This window comes from Oncorhynchus masou, chromosome 13 (genome assembly GCF_036934945.1).
Source record: "Oncorhynchus masou masou isolate Uvic2021 chromosome 13, UVic_Omas_1.1, whole genome shotgun sequence".
NCBI lineage: Eukaryota > Metazoa > Chordata > Actinopteri > Salmoniformes > Salmonidae > Oncorhynchus > Oncorhynchus masou.
The window spans coordinates 73,251,946-73,267,388 of NC_088224.1; the positions used below are offsets into that span (position 1 = coordinate 73,251,946).

Here is a 15,443-nt window from a genome sequence, read left to right on the forward strand (position 1 = left end):
TGAATTGTTCCACATGTCCCAGAACGGATTTTGGTCAATTCTCTCTCTCTCTCGGATTTTGGTCAATTTCATCAAGTGTCTTGTTGGTATAATTCAATTTCTTGCGTTTCAGTGTTTGTTTATACTGTTTCAGAGTTTCAAAGTATTCATAGCGTAGCTCTAGGTTGTTTTGCTGCTTATATTTTTTCATTTGATATTTGTCTTAGGTGCTTTCTAATTGTTTTACATTTGTTATCAAACAATTTTTCAGAAACATTTTGGTTTTTGTTTCTGATGTTACATTTCTTTGGTTTTCTGAAATGTGCTTTTGATGCTGCTTTTTGGAATATGCAATTGATGTTTTGAGTAGCCGAATTGAGACCTTCTTTATTGTCTTGGTATTGTGAGTTCTTGAAGAGCTGTATAGAGTTCATCATTTCATTTGAGTTCAGTGTTTCAATGAATCTTTCGGCACTGTTTTTAGCCCATCTGTACGATTGGTTTATGTTGTAGAGTTTATTGGGCTGTTTTTTTTTATTGAATATTGCTGGTTAATTTCTTCAGAAACAAGTTGACCTGACTGTGATCTGACAATGGTGTCTGTGGTCTGACAGTGAATACACTAATGGAGGAGGGGTCAATATCAGTGATGGCATAATACTACACTTGTCCCAAGAGCTGAGCAGTAAGTAAAGCGACCTAAAGAGTCCCCTCTGATTCTACCATTAAGTATCTAAGGCTCGACAGAGATGCACTAACTCCTTCCCATTTTTGTTCAGTATTTGGTCAGGACTGTTTCTATTATTTATAATAGGGCTACTGTACAAGGAGGGGTGTCCAAATATGTGGTGGTTATCTCCCGCATCAGTGTAGTCAGGCTCAGAACCTGTTCTTGCATTGAAATCTCCACAAAGAAGCACTTTACCCTCTGCCTGAAATGTAATGATTTCTGTATGATCATCAAAGTATGATGAATCTGAAGGAGGTGCATAAGCTGCACTTACGTAAACATCATTAGATTGTACCTTCGTTAAGTTTTAGCCAAATGTGGTTAGTACCTTTTTAATTTCATTCAGTGGTCAATATGCTCTCTCTACCTCTCTCTCTCTTCCTCACTCTCTCTTTCCCTCACTCTCTCTCCATGTTACTCTCTCCCCCTATAATCTCTCTCTACATCTCTCTCTACCTCTCTCTCTCTCTCTCTCTCTCTCTGTCTCTCTCTCGCTCTCTCTGTCCCTATCCTCTCTCTCTAGCTCCCTATACTCTCTCTGTACCTCAATCTCTCTCTACCTCACTCTCTCTCTACCTCACTCGCTCTCTCTCAACCTCACTCTCTCTCTCCCTATACTCTCTCTCTACCTCACTCACTCTCTCTCTCCCTATACTCTCTCTCTCTCCCTATACTCTCTCTCCCTATACTCTCTCTCCCTATACTCTCTCTCTCCCTATACTCTCTCTCTCCCTATACTCTCTCTCTCCCTATACTCACTGGGCGGCAAGTGGCTAGAGCATTGGACCAGTAATCAGAAGGTTGCTGGATCCAATCCCCAAAGCTGACATGGTAAAAATCTGTCGTTCTGCCCCTGAGCAATGGTCGTTCTGTCCCTGGGCGCCATGGATTTTGATTAAGGCAGCCCCCCACACCTCTCTGATTCAGAGGAGTTGGGTTAAATGCGCAAGACACATTTCAGTTGAATACATTCAATTGGACAACTGACTAGGTACCTCCCTATTCTCTGCCTCTCACAGTGTTTTTCTCTTCCCAGCTCATTCCTCTTTGACTGCAGAGTGAAACGTGCCATGTGGCACAGACACACACACACGTAAAGGATAAATCCTAAGAGACAAGAGCTCTGCGTGGAAGTAAGAGGAGGGTGAGGAAGTAAGAGAAGAGCAAGAGGGTGAGGGGGGTGGTCGGGGGAGGAAACACTCACACACTCAAGCACATAGGACTAGAGCGGTGAAAAGGAGAAGAGAAGAGCTGGGAGGCAGGAGGGCTGCTGAACAAAGCAAGGGAAGGAGAGGGGAGTCCATGGGAGAGTAGCAGCCGTGAAATGCCTCGACGGGAGCCTGCCAGCTGCTCCTGTGGCCACCTGAAGGTAAGACTCATGCTAGACTGAGAAAAAGTAGGGAGACACGACCGGAGCAGAGAGAAGGAGGGAGAGAAAGTATAGCTCTGATGCAAGCCTAACGCTGTGGTTATAGGGTACACTTGGGCTGCAGCTGAGCTGTTCGATCTGCCTTTCAATGCGATGCCATGCTGTCATTACATTCCGTAATTCATCACCTCGCCATCATCCATTTAGCCGCATGTCAGATCAAAGTGTGTACGTGAATTAAAACCATATAGTATGGTTGCTATGCTCCCTAAGAGAGAGATACGTCAAGTACCTCCAGCCTGCACTGCCTGCGACCTCTTTTCCATCACAGCCTGCTTGTGTTCTATAACACTAATGTCACTGCAGTGCATTTGTTTGCTCTCATTCTGAGGGCTAGGTAATCAAAAAACAATGGGTTTCCAGCCCTGTCAGACCACTGTGAGATGCTGCTGAGTCTACTGCCTAGTTGCCTGATGCTAGAGGATGCTTACATTCTCCTATAGTGGAATGCAGGAGTTTTACGAGTGCAGCAGCCAACATTGTGGGGGTTTTACACACAGCACTGTGTGTTGTGTTGTGTTTTCGATTCCACACATTCAATGAAAGAAGGTGGTGAGAGAGAGAGAGAGAGAGAGAGAGAGAGAGAGAGAGCGAGAGAGAGAGAGAGAGAGAGAGCGAGAGAGAGAGAGGCCATTATCTGCCTGCAGTAGCTTTTCGCTGGAATATCGGAGACTAGTAAAGAATTTAGAGCAAATCATTTGCATTGATTCCGTTGGAGCACTCAGTCCTCTCTGAGCCGGAGATTAGAGAGGCTAGTTTCAGGGCTGTGATGTGCTATTGTCTGCTCTTATAGGCTGTCCTGGTTGAGTGCACTCTGCACAAAATATCTTGAGTTGTCCCTGTAAAACTTTCATGACAATGGGGTCTGTGGCCCGACGCAATGTTCCTGGGAATGTCCTCAGCAGGGAATGCAGAGGATTTTATTCTATGCTCACCTTTTTAACCTTTTGATTAAGTTTGTGTGTGTGTGTGTGTGTGTGTGTGTGTGTGTGTGTGTGTGTGTGTGTGTGTGTGTGTGTGTGTGTGTGTGTGTGTGTGTGTGTGTGTGTGTGTGTGTGTGTGTGTGTGTGTGTGTGTGTGTGTGTGTGTGTGTAACCAGTCCATTGGTATAGGTATCACTTCAATCTGACATGAACCATTGATGAAATGGTGCAGCCATTTAGATTGTTGCGCAGGGTGAAAGTTGTAGCACCGTTAGTGATTTTGATGGATGGCCCTTTGACCTTGTAAACTGCATTAGAGTTATGCTGTAACTCCTTGTGTAAAGCCATAATTATCAGCCAGCCTCTGTGCATCACCTCAGTCAACCACTGAAACCAACTCAGTCTCTCTCATGTTGTGGACTGAGGTTTGATTCAGCCCAGAACGCTAGCCCAAATCTAAGGAGACATTGAGATGAGATTACTGTGCGTTTGAATAATTAATTGTGTGAATTTATTTTGTGAAAACCGGGTCTCTGGGTAAGGTGGTAGGCATGGCTGTGATAAAAATCACCCCATACCCGCTTGTATTGCAGCAATGCATCTGTGTCAGGAGCTTAGCCAAGCGTGAACAATTCTTTGTATTAAGTGCTATGGAAACTGTGTGTCTGTATCATTTGAAAAGCAGGCTACTGCAGCCCTGTAAAGCCACTCAGCTAGGCAGAATGGGAGAGCATTTCTTGTCCAGGTCAATTGGCCGTTACCGAGGTGGAGGTGGAAGTGGGAGGAGAGTGATACTTGGCCATGATCTAATCTGTCCAGTGTCACCGACTGGAGAACAATGTGGGATGACATTGAGGTTTTAGAGACAGAGCTCCTTGTAAAAGCAGTGATGTCCTCTATCTTGAAGGGCATTATGGAGATTAAGATGCTGCAGGTCATACGGACTGGAGCTCCATTGTTACAGGGCGGCTGAACTTCCTGATTTTGGCTAGTTTTAGATTTGGTTCGTTAAGAAATGCTAGAGGCCATGACTGAATTCAAAAGTGAGTTGGTTTCGTGGTGTGGTTTGATGTGGGTATCTCCTGTGTGTTTGCAGGTGGGAAGAGTTAGCCAAATTATTTTGCCAATTGGCTTCAGCTGGCTGGTGTGCAACAGTAGCAAAATTGGTTTGACTTTGGATATTCTATCTCTGGGTCGGTCTTGTCAATAAATTACACAATGTAAATGAGACAGTATTTTCATGTTGCACACCTTTTAAGCTCTCATTAAATGCTTTCAATATCTGTATGTTAATTTCTTTTTTTGCCATTCATGAATGTGTTATTCAATGTGTTTCAATGGGCTACAGTAGTAAAAGCCAATATAAATATGTTTTTTTAATACATTTTTTTAAATCCCAAAATTTGAATTCAAATAGTTAAATGGTCCACGGTATGATCGTCTTAAAACAATTCCATATGTTAGGTTAGTAGACCCCTTTCATATGCAATATTCATGTATTATTTGTTCTATAATTTGATGCAGTAGTGGTGTCTATCCTGGAGAATCATAATTAGAACCATTGCTATCATTAGGTGAAATAAATTAACATCTTGTTTACTTAACCATCTCCAGACGGATTTTCCTTTGCGTACACATCTATCTATGGAGCCAAGTGTGAGCATCCATCACCCAGGGTGAGTAGTTTCCCTCAGTCACCGCCCTTTAACACAGGGAAAGAGACATATGTTCAGCATAACGGGCTCAAGGCTTATTGAGTGACACCATGGATGTTCTGACGTGGTATGTGGTGGCGAGAAGGAGCGGCCTCCTCAAAGGACTGGTGCAGGGACAGAGCGAGGTGCCGCAAGAATTCTAATTAGGTCCGTGTGACCTTTGGCTCTTTCTGCATGCGCTCAGCACCCCCTCCTCTCTTCCTCTCCTGCTTTCTACCTCCTCTTGTCCATCCACCCCTCACTCTCTCACTCCTGTGAATGTGGGCTCTGGGCCGTAAATTACGATAAGAGGCTGACGAGCCACCTGATAAATACGGGACATGGTGTTGCAGGGTGTTGGAGCTCCTGTCCTCTCTTTAACCCCCATCCTCCTCTCCTGCCACATTCATGTCCTATAGGACTACTCTGGTTCACTGGGCTGGGTGTTGTTGGCTTGGCCTGGTGCTCAGTCCATCCAGCATCACTCAACAGTGTTGGGGAGTTTGGGGCATCACTTATAAATACACGTACCCTTGGCACAGGGGCACAAGAGGATGAGATTTGAGTAAGCAGCAGTTATTCCTGGCTGTGGTTGTGTGGTGTTTAGTTTTTTGGTCCATTGTCATTTCATTAGACTAATTGTCTCCAGTGTGGGCAGGCCGTCTAGCTGAGGCGGTGTCCATTGCTCAGGAGATCCGTGAGAGATGATACAAGTACTATACTGTATATGCTCAAGGCCGGCTATCAGCCATGAGGAGGGGGAAAATGAGTCTGGGTCTGAAGCCAAGCTGGCTGGCATCCATAGGCTTTGGAGACATTTTTAGTCATTTGCCCTGACCAAACTCAAAGTGTCATAAGTGAGCAAAGATAGGGATGAAGCGCTGCACTGTGAGCCACTTGTCTTATGCCTCAATCACACAGCGTCCTTACATTTTGGCACACCAGAAATACATTAATTTCCAATGGAACACTTTGTTTGCCTTGCAGCATTGCGTTGCAAAGGCAGTTGCAGTGCGTTCTGTGTGGTGCATGCGTTGGAATGATCAAACATATGCATCAAACTGTATGCGTAGACGGCTTGATAGAAATGGTAGCAGAGGGGGAATGTTGAACTTTTGTTGCACACATATCAAGATTACGCTGCGTACCATATTGCGCAATGATGCTCTTGGTGTGATCGAGGAATTAGCCTGCGACTAACTCATGAATGAGAGCCTGGTAACCATGACACTGCTGCTGAGAGTTGGCTCTGGGAAGAGGGAAGCAGGGGAGGGGGAGAGAGGAGCAGGGGAGGGGAGGGGAGGGGAAGTTCCAGTAGGCTCCCAATACTGGGCTACAGATATGACAGAGACATTGGAGCAACTTATTCCACTAGAGAAGATATATATCTTCTGCACTGATTGTGCAGATCCTCCCAGTGCAGATATTATTGAAGACTCAGCTCTCTCTCTCTCTTTCCTCGCCTCTGTCAGACCTATGCTTTGTTTTGATGACTCCTCAGAATTGAATTTCCTGTGGAAAATCGAAAGCTTCTGTATGACCTCAGAATATATGGATCAGTGCCCCCAAATTGCAGAATTTGTATTGTAAACCAAAGGGTTACTGCAGAATTAGCAGTTTCTCACTGCACTCATCATTCTCTGAGGAATGGACAGTAGTGTGGTATACTGTAGCTTGTTCATAGATCTAGCTTGAAACCATTTGCAAAACATGCACGTCTCATGGATATTTTCAGACAGGAAATGTGTTTGATTGAGTCCCCAAATTTGCACTTTTAAAGAGCTTTGATTACCTTCAAATTATGTAAGCTAATCGAGAAAATGAAGTGCTCCAAACCCAGTTATCTTGTTGATCAAGTTTTTTGTCTTCTCAGGCAGAGTAATGACTAGTCTAAGTCCTCATTATTACGGTCCTCCAGAGGCCAGTTAACTCTGTTGGCCGACGGCCGTGTTATTGGAGCAGTATTTAATATTGATACAAGCCTTGTCCTGGCCACTTAACTCCTCACAACTAGCCCTCACATTTCCTAACTGCACAGAGGGCTGACATCGACAACATTTTAAAGAGCCTCTAATGAAGATAATTAAACCTTACAATAGCTGTTTGTGTAACTCAAACAAAGACTTGGACTGTCCTCAAAAAACATAATGTGAAAGTGTACAGGTGGAAACATTACAGCAGCCTGAAACAGCTGCTAGAGAGAGAGAGTGAGAGAGAGAGAGAGAGTGAGAGAGAGAGAGAGAGAGAGAGAGAGAGAGAGAGAGAGAGAGAGAACAACTGCAGGTTTACTTCTCTGCCACCAACAGATGAGCACTCACTCTATCAGAGCCTAAACCCAATTCACCCAAAGCATCCTGTCGCTCTCCAAGTAACAAGATGAATGCTTGTTACCCTCTTAAAGATAAAATGCTGAGCTGGAATCTGTGTTTGCACAACCGCTGGTGAGTCTGCAGCGAGAGCAGAGCAGCAATCAAACACAGGCAGAGTATGCACACAGGTCCTGGGTTCACCAGTCACTGGGGAGATGTTTAATGCATGAAAGTGTCATGACGTTTGCCTGGGCGTAGGTTTATGACAGTCATAAATACCTCTTCCCCCCTTTTTCCTCTCTGTTACATTTGCAAAACCAATGGTTAACATAGAGATTCTAGGAACAGAAGGTGGGGGAAATGAACTATATTCTGGTAATCCGAACAATTGAACATATGCGGTGGTATTTAATGAATATGATGTCAGCTCGGTTGTCATCTGAGACATTCTCATCAATGATAAGATGACATAAACTCTACAGTGGAAAGTCTACACATCATAGTTATCGGATTCACATGGAATTGTTGTTCAATATAAATGTTTGAATATGAAATTATTCGTGATGGGATGAAATGTGACTTTAGTTTTTAAAATGTGAGATTTGGGTTTTCATAAGGTAGGTCTCTGCTCAATCAGTGGCCTGCCCCTGTGAAGGGACATGGGCTATAAAACTTTTCAAACACGCCCTCCTCTCCCTTCCTATATAAAGCCTTGACGACAATGTAAACTCCTGTTCCGAGGATGTGAGGACGACGGTCCGATGTCAGAATGGTTCAGATAATAACTACAGAACGAAGCCAACATCAGCGTGAGCTTTGGTTGCGAATGGTATGAACTTTGAACTCTTATTCACTACAGAAGTGATACCTCCTCGCCATTGAGTTAGCAACCGCAGCTGCAAACGCAGGTTAGGAAGGAACAGACAGAGTATCCCGTCTACCACACAACGACGTTACTACAATGTATCCAATTGACAACCAGAGACATTCTTCAAAGGACTCCATCTACCACCAACCTACTGAAGCGCAGCTCAGAGTAAATATTTATTGCATTTTCTTTTTCCAAATTGGCTGTAATTTAGAATGCATAAGATACTGTATTTACGATAGCACAGCTTCACCCATTGTTCCTCAGTCTTCCCGCTCTTTCACTCAAACCCTGCCCCTTTTCTTTTGTGTAACCAGCTGTCATATCTGTTCCGCCCGCCAGGGACATTTTCCTTTATGACGTAATTTGTAATCAAGTTATGATTAATTATGTGTATGTGTGATTAGTTAGGTATTTAGTAAATAAATAATTAAACCCAATTTTGTATTGCTGATTCAACTTGTTAGCCAGGGTTCGTGCAGATAACCAAGAATTTTTAACTTTCAGATGAGACTGAATTAAGGTGACGATTAATATCGACTGCTACTAGGTCTTTAAGAGTTTATTTGGAAGATAACAGCTCTATAAATATTGTTTCATGGTGTCCCGACTCTCTAGTTAATTACATTTACATGATTAGCTCAATCAGGTAATATTAATTACGGAGAAATTATTTTATAGAATAGCATGTCATATCACTTAATCCGGCATAGCCAAAGACATGACATAATCCTGAACTGACTTGGACAGCAGGACCTGGCGACACTATAACGCATTCACTATTCTGGGCCTTGTCTGTCTGTCTGTCTGTCTGTCTGTCTGTCTGTCTGTCTGTCTGTCTGTCTGTCTGTCTGTCTGTCTGTCTGTCTCAAATGCCTGTCACGTCACTCTGCCCTTTGCTTTAGACCCGTCTATGTCAACACTGTATTCCTGTGTGGATCTCATGTGTGACGTGGGCCCTCGCTCCTCCACCCCACTTTGCATTTTCTCTCCATGATGCCTTGTCTTGCATCTATCACTGATCAAAATGGAGCAATGTCAGAGCATGACGACAGAGACAAATCAGATGGTGTTGTTATTCTCAGGTAGAAGCATTCTGGTGATTGCTTTCTGATTGGCAGAGGTGGAATCAATACACTATTATTCGAGTCACAAGGTTTGAGTCTCAAGTCGAGTCCCAAGTAGAATGGGTCGAATCTCGAGTCAGGTCCAAGTCGTGCATTCTAAGAGCAAGTTGAGTCAAATCATACGTTTTTTCAAGGCAAGTCTCAAGTATAAGAAATAAGCAATGAGTTGTCTATTTATTGAAGCTACCAGACAGCACTTTTCATTATTTTGTCGACAACATATTTTAATTATGTAATAATTAATTTTAACAACAAATTACAAATGCAAGCTTCATAAGTAAATGATGCATTTCAAGCAATTTTGAAATACTGTACCTAAAGACCAGTAGACCTATGCTAGTAATTGTTGGTTGAGGGTCCATTGCTGGTGAGTTTGCAAAGTAAACAGTTGATATTCTTGATCACACATTTTTTGTAGCTGCATATTTATGTATGGCAATGCTCTCCTTACAATCTGATGTTTGTGTTGCACCCAATCCTATAGCTGTATAGCAAATCAGAAATCTGTTGACTAGCTGAGTGATTCTCTACGTTTTTGACCCCCATTCCCCAAAAAGTAGTGGCTCAAAGCTTGCGAGCCCCACGATGAATGCGCACACAATGGCTGCGCAAATGTAGCCTGTCAATACAGCCAGAAACGGCAATGCATTTTCTAAACTTAAGATACAGAAATAAACTATTTTTTACACCTGCATTTTGAGCTGAAAGTGATTCATGTTTGCAAAGTAGGGATATCATGCCGTCGCTTCTCTAAGCAAGAAGAATCATACGGCCTAACTACCTGTACACAGGAGGTTGCAGGATCAGATGGAAAGCCTGGTCTGTCTGCACCAAACACTATCACTTTGGAGGGCTGCCTGTCCACAGAATGCTTGTCAACCAGGTAGCCCGTTTCTTCCTCACAAATACTGTTATTAATGCACCAGAATATATCTTCATCCCACAATACTGAAGGCAGTGAGATGTAACATCTGTCTTTAGACATATAGCCAGTAACCACCCAAACTTTGAGAATGTTTTAACTTATTGTGTGCATAATGTTGCTGCTACCGTCTCTTATGACCAAAAATAACTTCTGGACATCAAAAAAGCTATCACTCACCACGGACTGGAAGGAAATGTTTTCCTTTAACTTTTTCCTTTAACGAGTCCGACGAGAAGTATATCCTGCTTTTACTGGAACAGGCCCAGATCCACGCCTTTCACTGGAACAGGCCCAGATCCACGCCTTTCACTGGAACAGGCCCAGATCCACGCCTTTCACTGGAACAGGCCCAGATCCACACCTTTTGCGTAAAGAAAAGACGCTGGAAAAGGGGACGCAGATTGGGAATCCTTCTGAGAAGCCGGAGGCGAGCGAGTAAACTCCCAATTCCATCCTCCTTGCTAACGTGAAATCGTTAGAAAATAAAATTGATTACCTATTATTAAGATTATCCTACCAAAGGCACAATAAAAAACTGTAACATCCTATGTTTCACTGAGATGTGGCTGAACGAAGAAAATTAAAATATAGAGCTGGCAGGATTTTCCATGCACCGGCAGAACAGAGACGCTACGTCTGGTAAGACGAGGTGTGGGTGGGGTGTCTTTTTGTCAATAGCAGCTGGTGCGCGACGTCTAATATTAAAGAAGTCTCGAGGTATTGCTTGCCTGAGGTAGAGTACCTTAAGATAAGTTGTCGACCACACTATCTACTAAGAGAGTTCCCATCTGTATTATTCGTAGCCGTCTATTTACCACCACAAAGCGAAGCTGTCACCAAGACTGCTCTCAACCAACTCTATAACGCCATAAGAAAATGCTTACCCAGACGTGGCACACCTAGTGGCCGGGGAGCAGGCAAACTTAAATCAGTTTTACCAAATTTTTACCAAATTTTTACCAGCATGTCACATGTGCAACCAGGAGGGAAAGAATCCTAGAACACCTTTACTCCACACAGAGATGCATAAAAAGCTCTCCCCCGCCCTCCATTTGGCAAATCTGACCACAATCATATCCTCCTGATTCCTGACTTCAAGAAGAAGCTCAAGCAGGAAGTACAAGTGACTCGCTCAATACGGGACTGTATAAGGACTGTTAATAAGGACTGTTTTGCTAGCACAGACTGGAATATGTTTGGGGATTCATTCAATGGCATTGAGAAATACACCACCTCAGTCATTGGCTTCATCAATAAGTGCATCGACGACGTCGTCTTCACAGTGACTGTACGTAAATATCCCAATCAGAATCCGCATCGAGCTAAAGGCTAGAGCTGCCGCTTTCAAGGAGCGGGAGACTAATCTGGACGCTTATAGGAAATCCAGCTACGCCCTCAGACAAACCATCAAACAAGCAAAGCGTCAATACATAATTAAGATTGAATCCTACTACACCGACTCTGACGCTCGTCGGATGTGGCAGGGCTTGAAAACTATTACGGAATACAAAGGGAAACCCAGACGTGAGCTGCCCAGTGACACGAGACTACCAGACAAGCTCAATGCCTTTTATGCTCTATTCAAGGCAAGCAACACTGAAGCATGCACGAGAGCACCAGCTGTTCTGGATGACTGTGTGAAAACGCTCCCAGTAGCCTATGTGGACAAAACCTTTAACAGGTCAACATTCACGAAACTGCTGGGCCAGACGGATTACCAACTGTCAAGTGTCTTCACTAACATTTTCAACCTCTCCCTGACCGAGTCTGTAATACCTATATGTTTCAATCAGACCACCATTGTCCCTGTGCCCAAGGAAGCGAAGGTAACCTTCCTATTTGATTACAGACCCATGGCACTCACGTCGGTAGCCATGAAGTGCTTTGAATGGCTGGTCATGGCTCACATCAACAGCATCCTCCTGGACACACTAGACCCACTCCAATTCGAATACCGCCCCAACAGATCCACAGATGACGCAATCTCAATCACACTCCACACTGCCCTTTCTCACTTAGACAAAAGGAACACCTATGTGAGAATGCTGTTCATCAACTACAGCTCAGTGTTCAACACCATAGTGCCCATGAAGCTCATCACTAAGCTAAGGACTCTGGGACTAAACACCTCTCTCTGCAACTGGATACTGGACTTCCTGATGGGCCGCCCCCAGGTGGTAAGAGTAGGCAACAATACATCTGCCACGCTGATCCTTAACACGTATGGGGTGTGTACTTAGTCCCCTCCTGTATTCCCTGTTCACCCACGACTGCGTGGCCAAACACAACTCCAACACCATCATTAAGTTTGCTGACGACACAACAGTGTTAGGCCTGATCACTGACAACGATGAGACGGCCTATAGGGAGGAGGTCAGAGAACTGTCAGTGTGATGCCAGGACAGCAACCTCTCCCTCAATGTGAGCAAGACAAAGGAGCTGATTGTGGACTACAGGAAAAGGCAGGCCAAACAGGCCCCCAATAACATTGACGGGGCTGTAGTGCAGTACATCACTGGGGCCATGCTTCCTGCCATCCAAGCCCTATTTAAGAGGCAGTGTCAGAGTAAAGCCCATAAAATTGTCAGAGACTCCAGTTATAGACTGTTTTCTCTGCTACCGCACAGCAAGCGGTACCGGAGCACCAAGTCTAGGACCAAAAGGCTCCTCGACAGCTTCTACCCCCAAGCCATCAGACTGCTGAACAGTTCAGAAAAATTGCCACCGGACAATTTACATTGACCCCCCCTCTTGTACACTGCTGCTACTCGTACCGCTGCACACTGACTCGGTACTGGCACCCCCAGTATTTAGCCTCATTATTGTTATTCTTATTGTGTTACTTTTTATTATGACTTTTTATTTTAGCCTACTTGGTAAATATTTTCTTCTTCTTGAACTGCACTGTTGGTTAAGGGCTTGTAAGTAAGCCTTTCACGGTAAAGTCTACACATGTGACCCTAGATGCCTCACAAGTCCTTAACTGGCAGCTTCATTAAATAGTACCCGCAAAACACCAGTCTCAACGTCAACAGTGAAGAGGCGATTCCAGGATGCTGGCCTTCTAGGCAGTTAAAGTCGAGTCCCAAGTCTTGAGGCTCCAAGTCCAAGTCAAGTCTCAAATTTGATTTTCTATCAAGTCGAGTCTCAAGTCATCAAATTTGTGACTCGAGTCTCACTCGAGTCCAAGTCATGTGCCTTGAGTCCACACCTCTGCTGATTGGTGATTATGGAACACATAGTTCATACTCTGTCACTATATTGGATTATTTTTAAACACCAGTGACCCTATCAGTTATTCCACTTTTATATAACTGAAATGGTGTTGTGAAATTGCAGCTAATATTAGTCCCTATAGACTTGCCCTCTCCCCATCTCATATCTGTAGTGCTGACTTCCCGTATGTAATTTAATCCCATTGCCCAAAAATATTATTCATACATTTTTTTCCCTCTGTCGGTTTGAGTATGCAATTGATGTTTAAAAATACAATTTCTAGCACATTAAAATCAGAGCACAGACACTGCAGTCTATCATTAGATCAATGTATTACACCAATAGACCTAAAACAACAACAAAGAAACCACATTTACTGTTCAAAAAGAAGTCTTCGAAACTACATCAAATCACATTTCATGGTGTTACTTCAAAAAAAGTGAAAGAGCTATTTAAACAAAGTAATGAAGACATAAAAATCTGCTGTGGACAGATTGTGAAGGGTCCAGGCTGGTGATTATTGTGATTCAAGTAGTGGTCAGCTTGTCCGTGCAGCATCAGGGCTTTTAACAGTTGGGTTGGTGTTCAGCCCAAGCAGCGTACTGGCACTGATGTGTTCTCCTCCTCTCCTCCTCAGGGGGATAACAAAGGTTGAACACGTAGCTACTGACAGCTGAGACTGCTTCATTCAGAGATTACAAATTAGCTAACAGAGTGAGTCCAATTTCTCATGTGAGTCCAGAGTTAATCCACACATTAGGATTCTGTGTTGGTGAAAAAGGTCTGTCTTATTATGATGAACTGAGGCTCTGTTCTAATGTCCTCACTACTGACTTCACTGTCCTCACATGCCACCTACTGTAGCATTAAGTAATGAATGAAGTAATTTGCATTCTTAATGGAATACTAGTATGGTTGTTGGAGCATAACAGTAGCCTAGATTTGACATGAAAATGGAGACTTGAGCATGCATTGTTAAGACTCAGGCTTGCTGTTAGTAGTGGCTCCGATTCAAACAGATGACTGGCATAGTAGTATTGATTTCGTTAAAGTGATTGACATGATTTGTGTAGAAAACTTTTTTTTCAGGGTTATCAGTCAATGCAGTATTGACTATGCAGAATTTTTCCTGATCCTTGATTTTTCCTGATTGATCTTAGGGGATATATTGTGAATAACAATCTATTGTTGAGATTTGATTGATGCATAATTCTGTGCCTTAATAAAAGTGTATGGCTGAATTCATTGGATATTCAAAGCTAGTTGAATCTCCATCTCCCTCTCTCCCCACAGGTGTTGAGCTCCACCTGAGGATGGCAGGAGATTCTCGAGTCCACATGGACCACGACATGGAGATAGGAGTCACACCCACAGCAGTAAGAAAAATTTTTTATTATTTTATTTCACCTTTATTTAACCAGGTGGGCTAGTTGAGAACAAGTTCTCATTTGCAACTGCAACCTGGCCAAGATAAAGCAAACCAGTGAGCCACAGAAAACAACACAGAGTTACACATGGAGTAAACAATAAACAAGCCAATAACACAATAAACAAGTCAATGACACAGTAGAGAAAAGAAAGTCTATATACAGTGTGTGCAAAAGGCATGAGGAGGTAGGCAATAAATAGGCCATAGGAGAGAATAATTTCAATTTAGTAGATTAACACTGGAGTGATACATGAGCAAATGATGGTGTGTAAGTAGTGATACTGGTGTGCAAAAGTAAGGTAGTAAGGTAAATAAAATAAAAACAGTATGGGGATGAGGTAGGTAGATTGGGTGGGCTATTTACAGATGGACTATGTACAGCTGCAGTGATCGGTTAGCTGCTCAGATAGTTGATGTTTTAAGTTGGTGAGGGAAATGAAAGTCTCCAACTACAGTGATTTTTGCAATTCGTTCCAGTCACTGGCAGCAGAGAACTGGAAGAAAAGGCGGCCAAATTAGGTGTTGGCTTTGGGGATGATCAGTGAGATGTACCTGCTGGAACGTGTGCTACGGGTGGGTGTTGTTATCATGACCAGAGAACTGAGATAAGGCAGAGTTTTACCTAGCATAGACTTATAGATGGCCTGGAGCCAGTGGGTCTGGCGACAAATATGTAGCGAGGGCCAGCCGACTAGAGCATACAGGTCGCAGTGGTGGGTGGAATAAGGTGATTTGGTAACAAAACGGATGGCACTGTGATAGACTGCATCCAGTTTGCTGAGTAGAGTGTTGGAAGCTATTTTGTAGATGACAT

At 43.5% G+C, this 15,443-nt stretch overlaps 1 protein-coding gene across 2 annotated transcripts in view; it reads left to right on the forward strand.

Annotated features, from left to right (window-relative positions):
* Nucleotides 1–1,768: 1,768 nt before the first annotated feature.
* kcnj5 (potassium inwardly rectifying channel subfamily J member 5) overlaps nt 1,769–15,443 on the forward strand; it is a 38,672-nt gene continuing 24,997 nt past the window's right edge. For both annotated transcript variants that reach the window (XM_064985078.1, XM_064985079.1), the window contains exons 1-2: nt 1,769–2,078; nt 14,494–14,576. In XM_064985078.1, the coding sequence (XP_064841150.1) occupies nt 14,514–14,576 (63 nt within the window). In that variant the 5' untranslated portion in view covers nt 1,769–2,078; nt 14,494–14,513. The remainder of the gene's footprint in view (nt 2,079–14,493; nt 14,577–15,443) is intronic.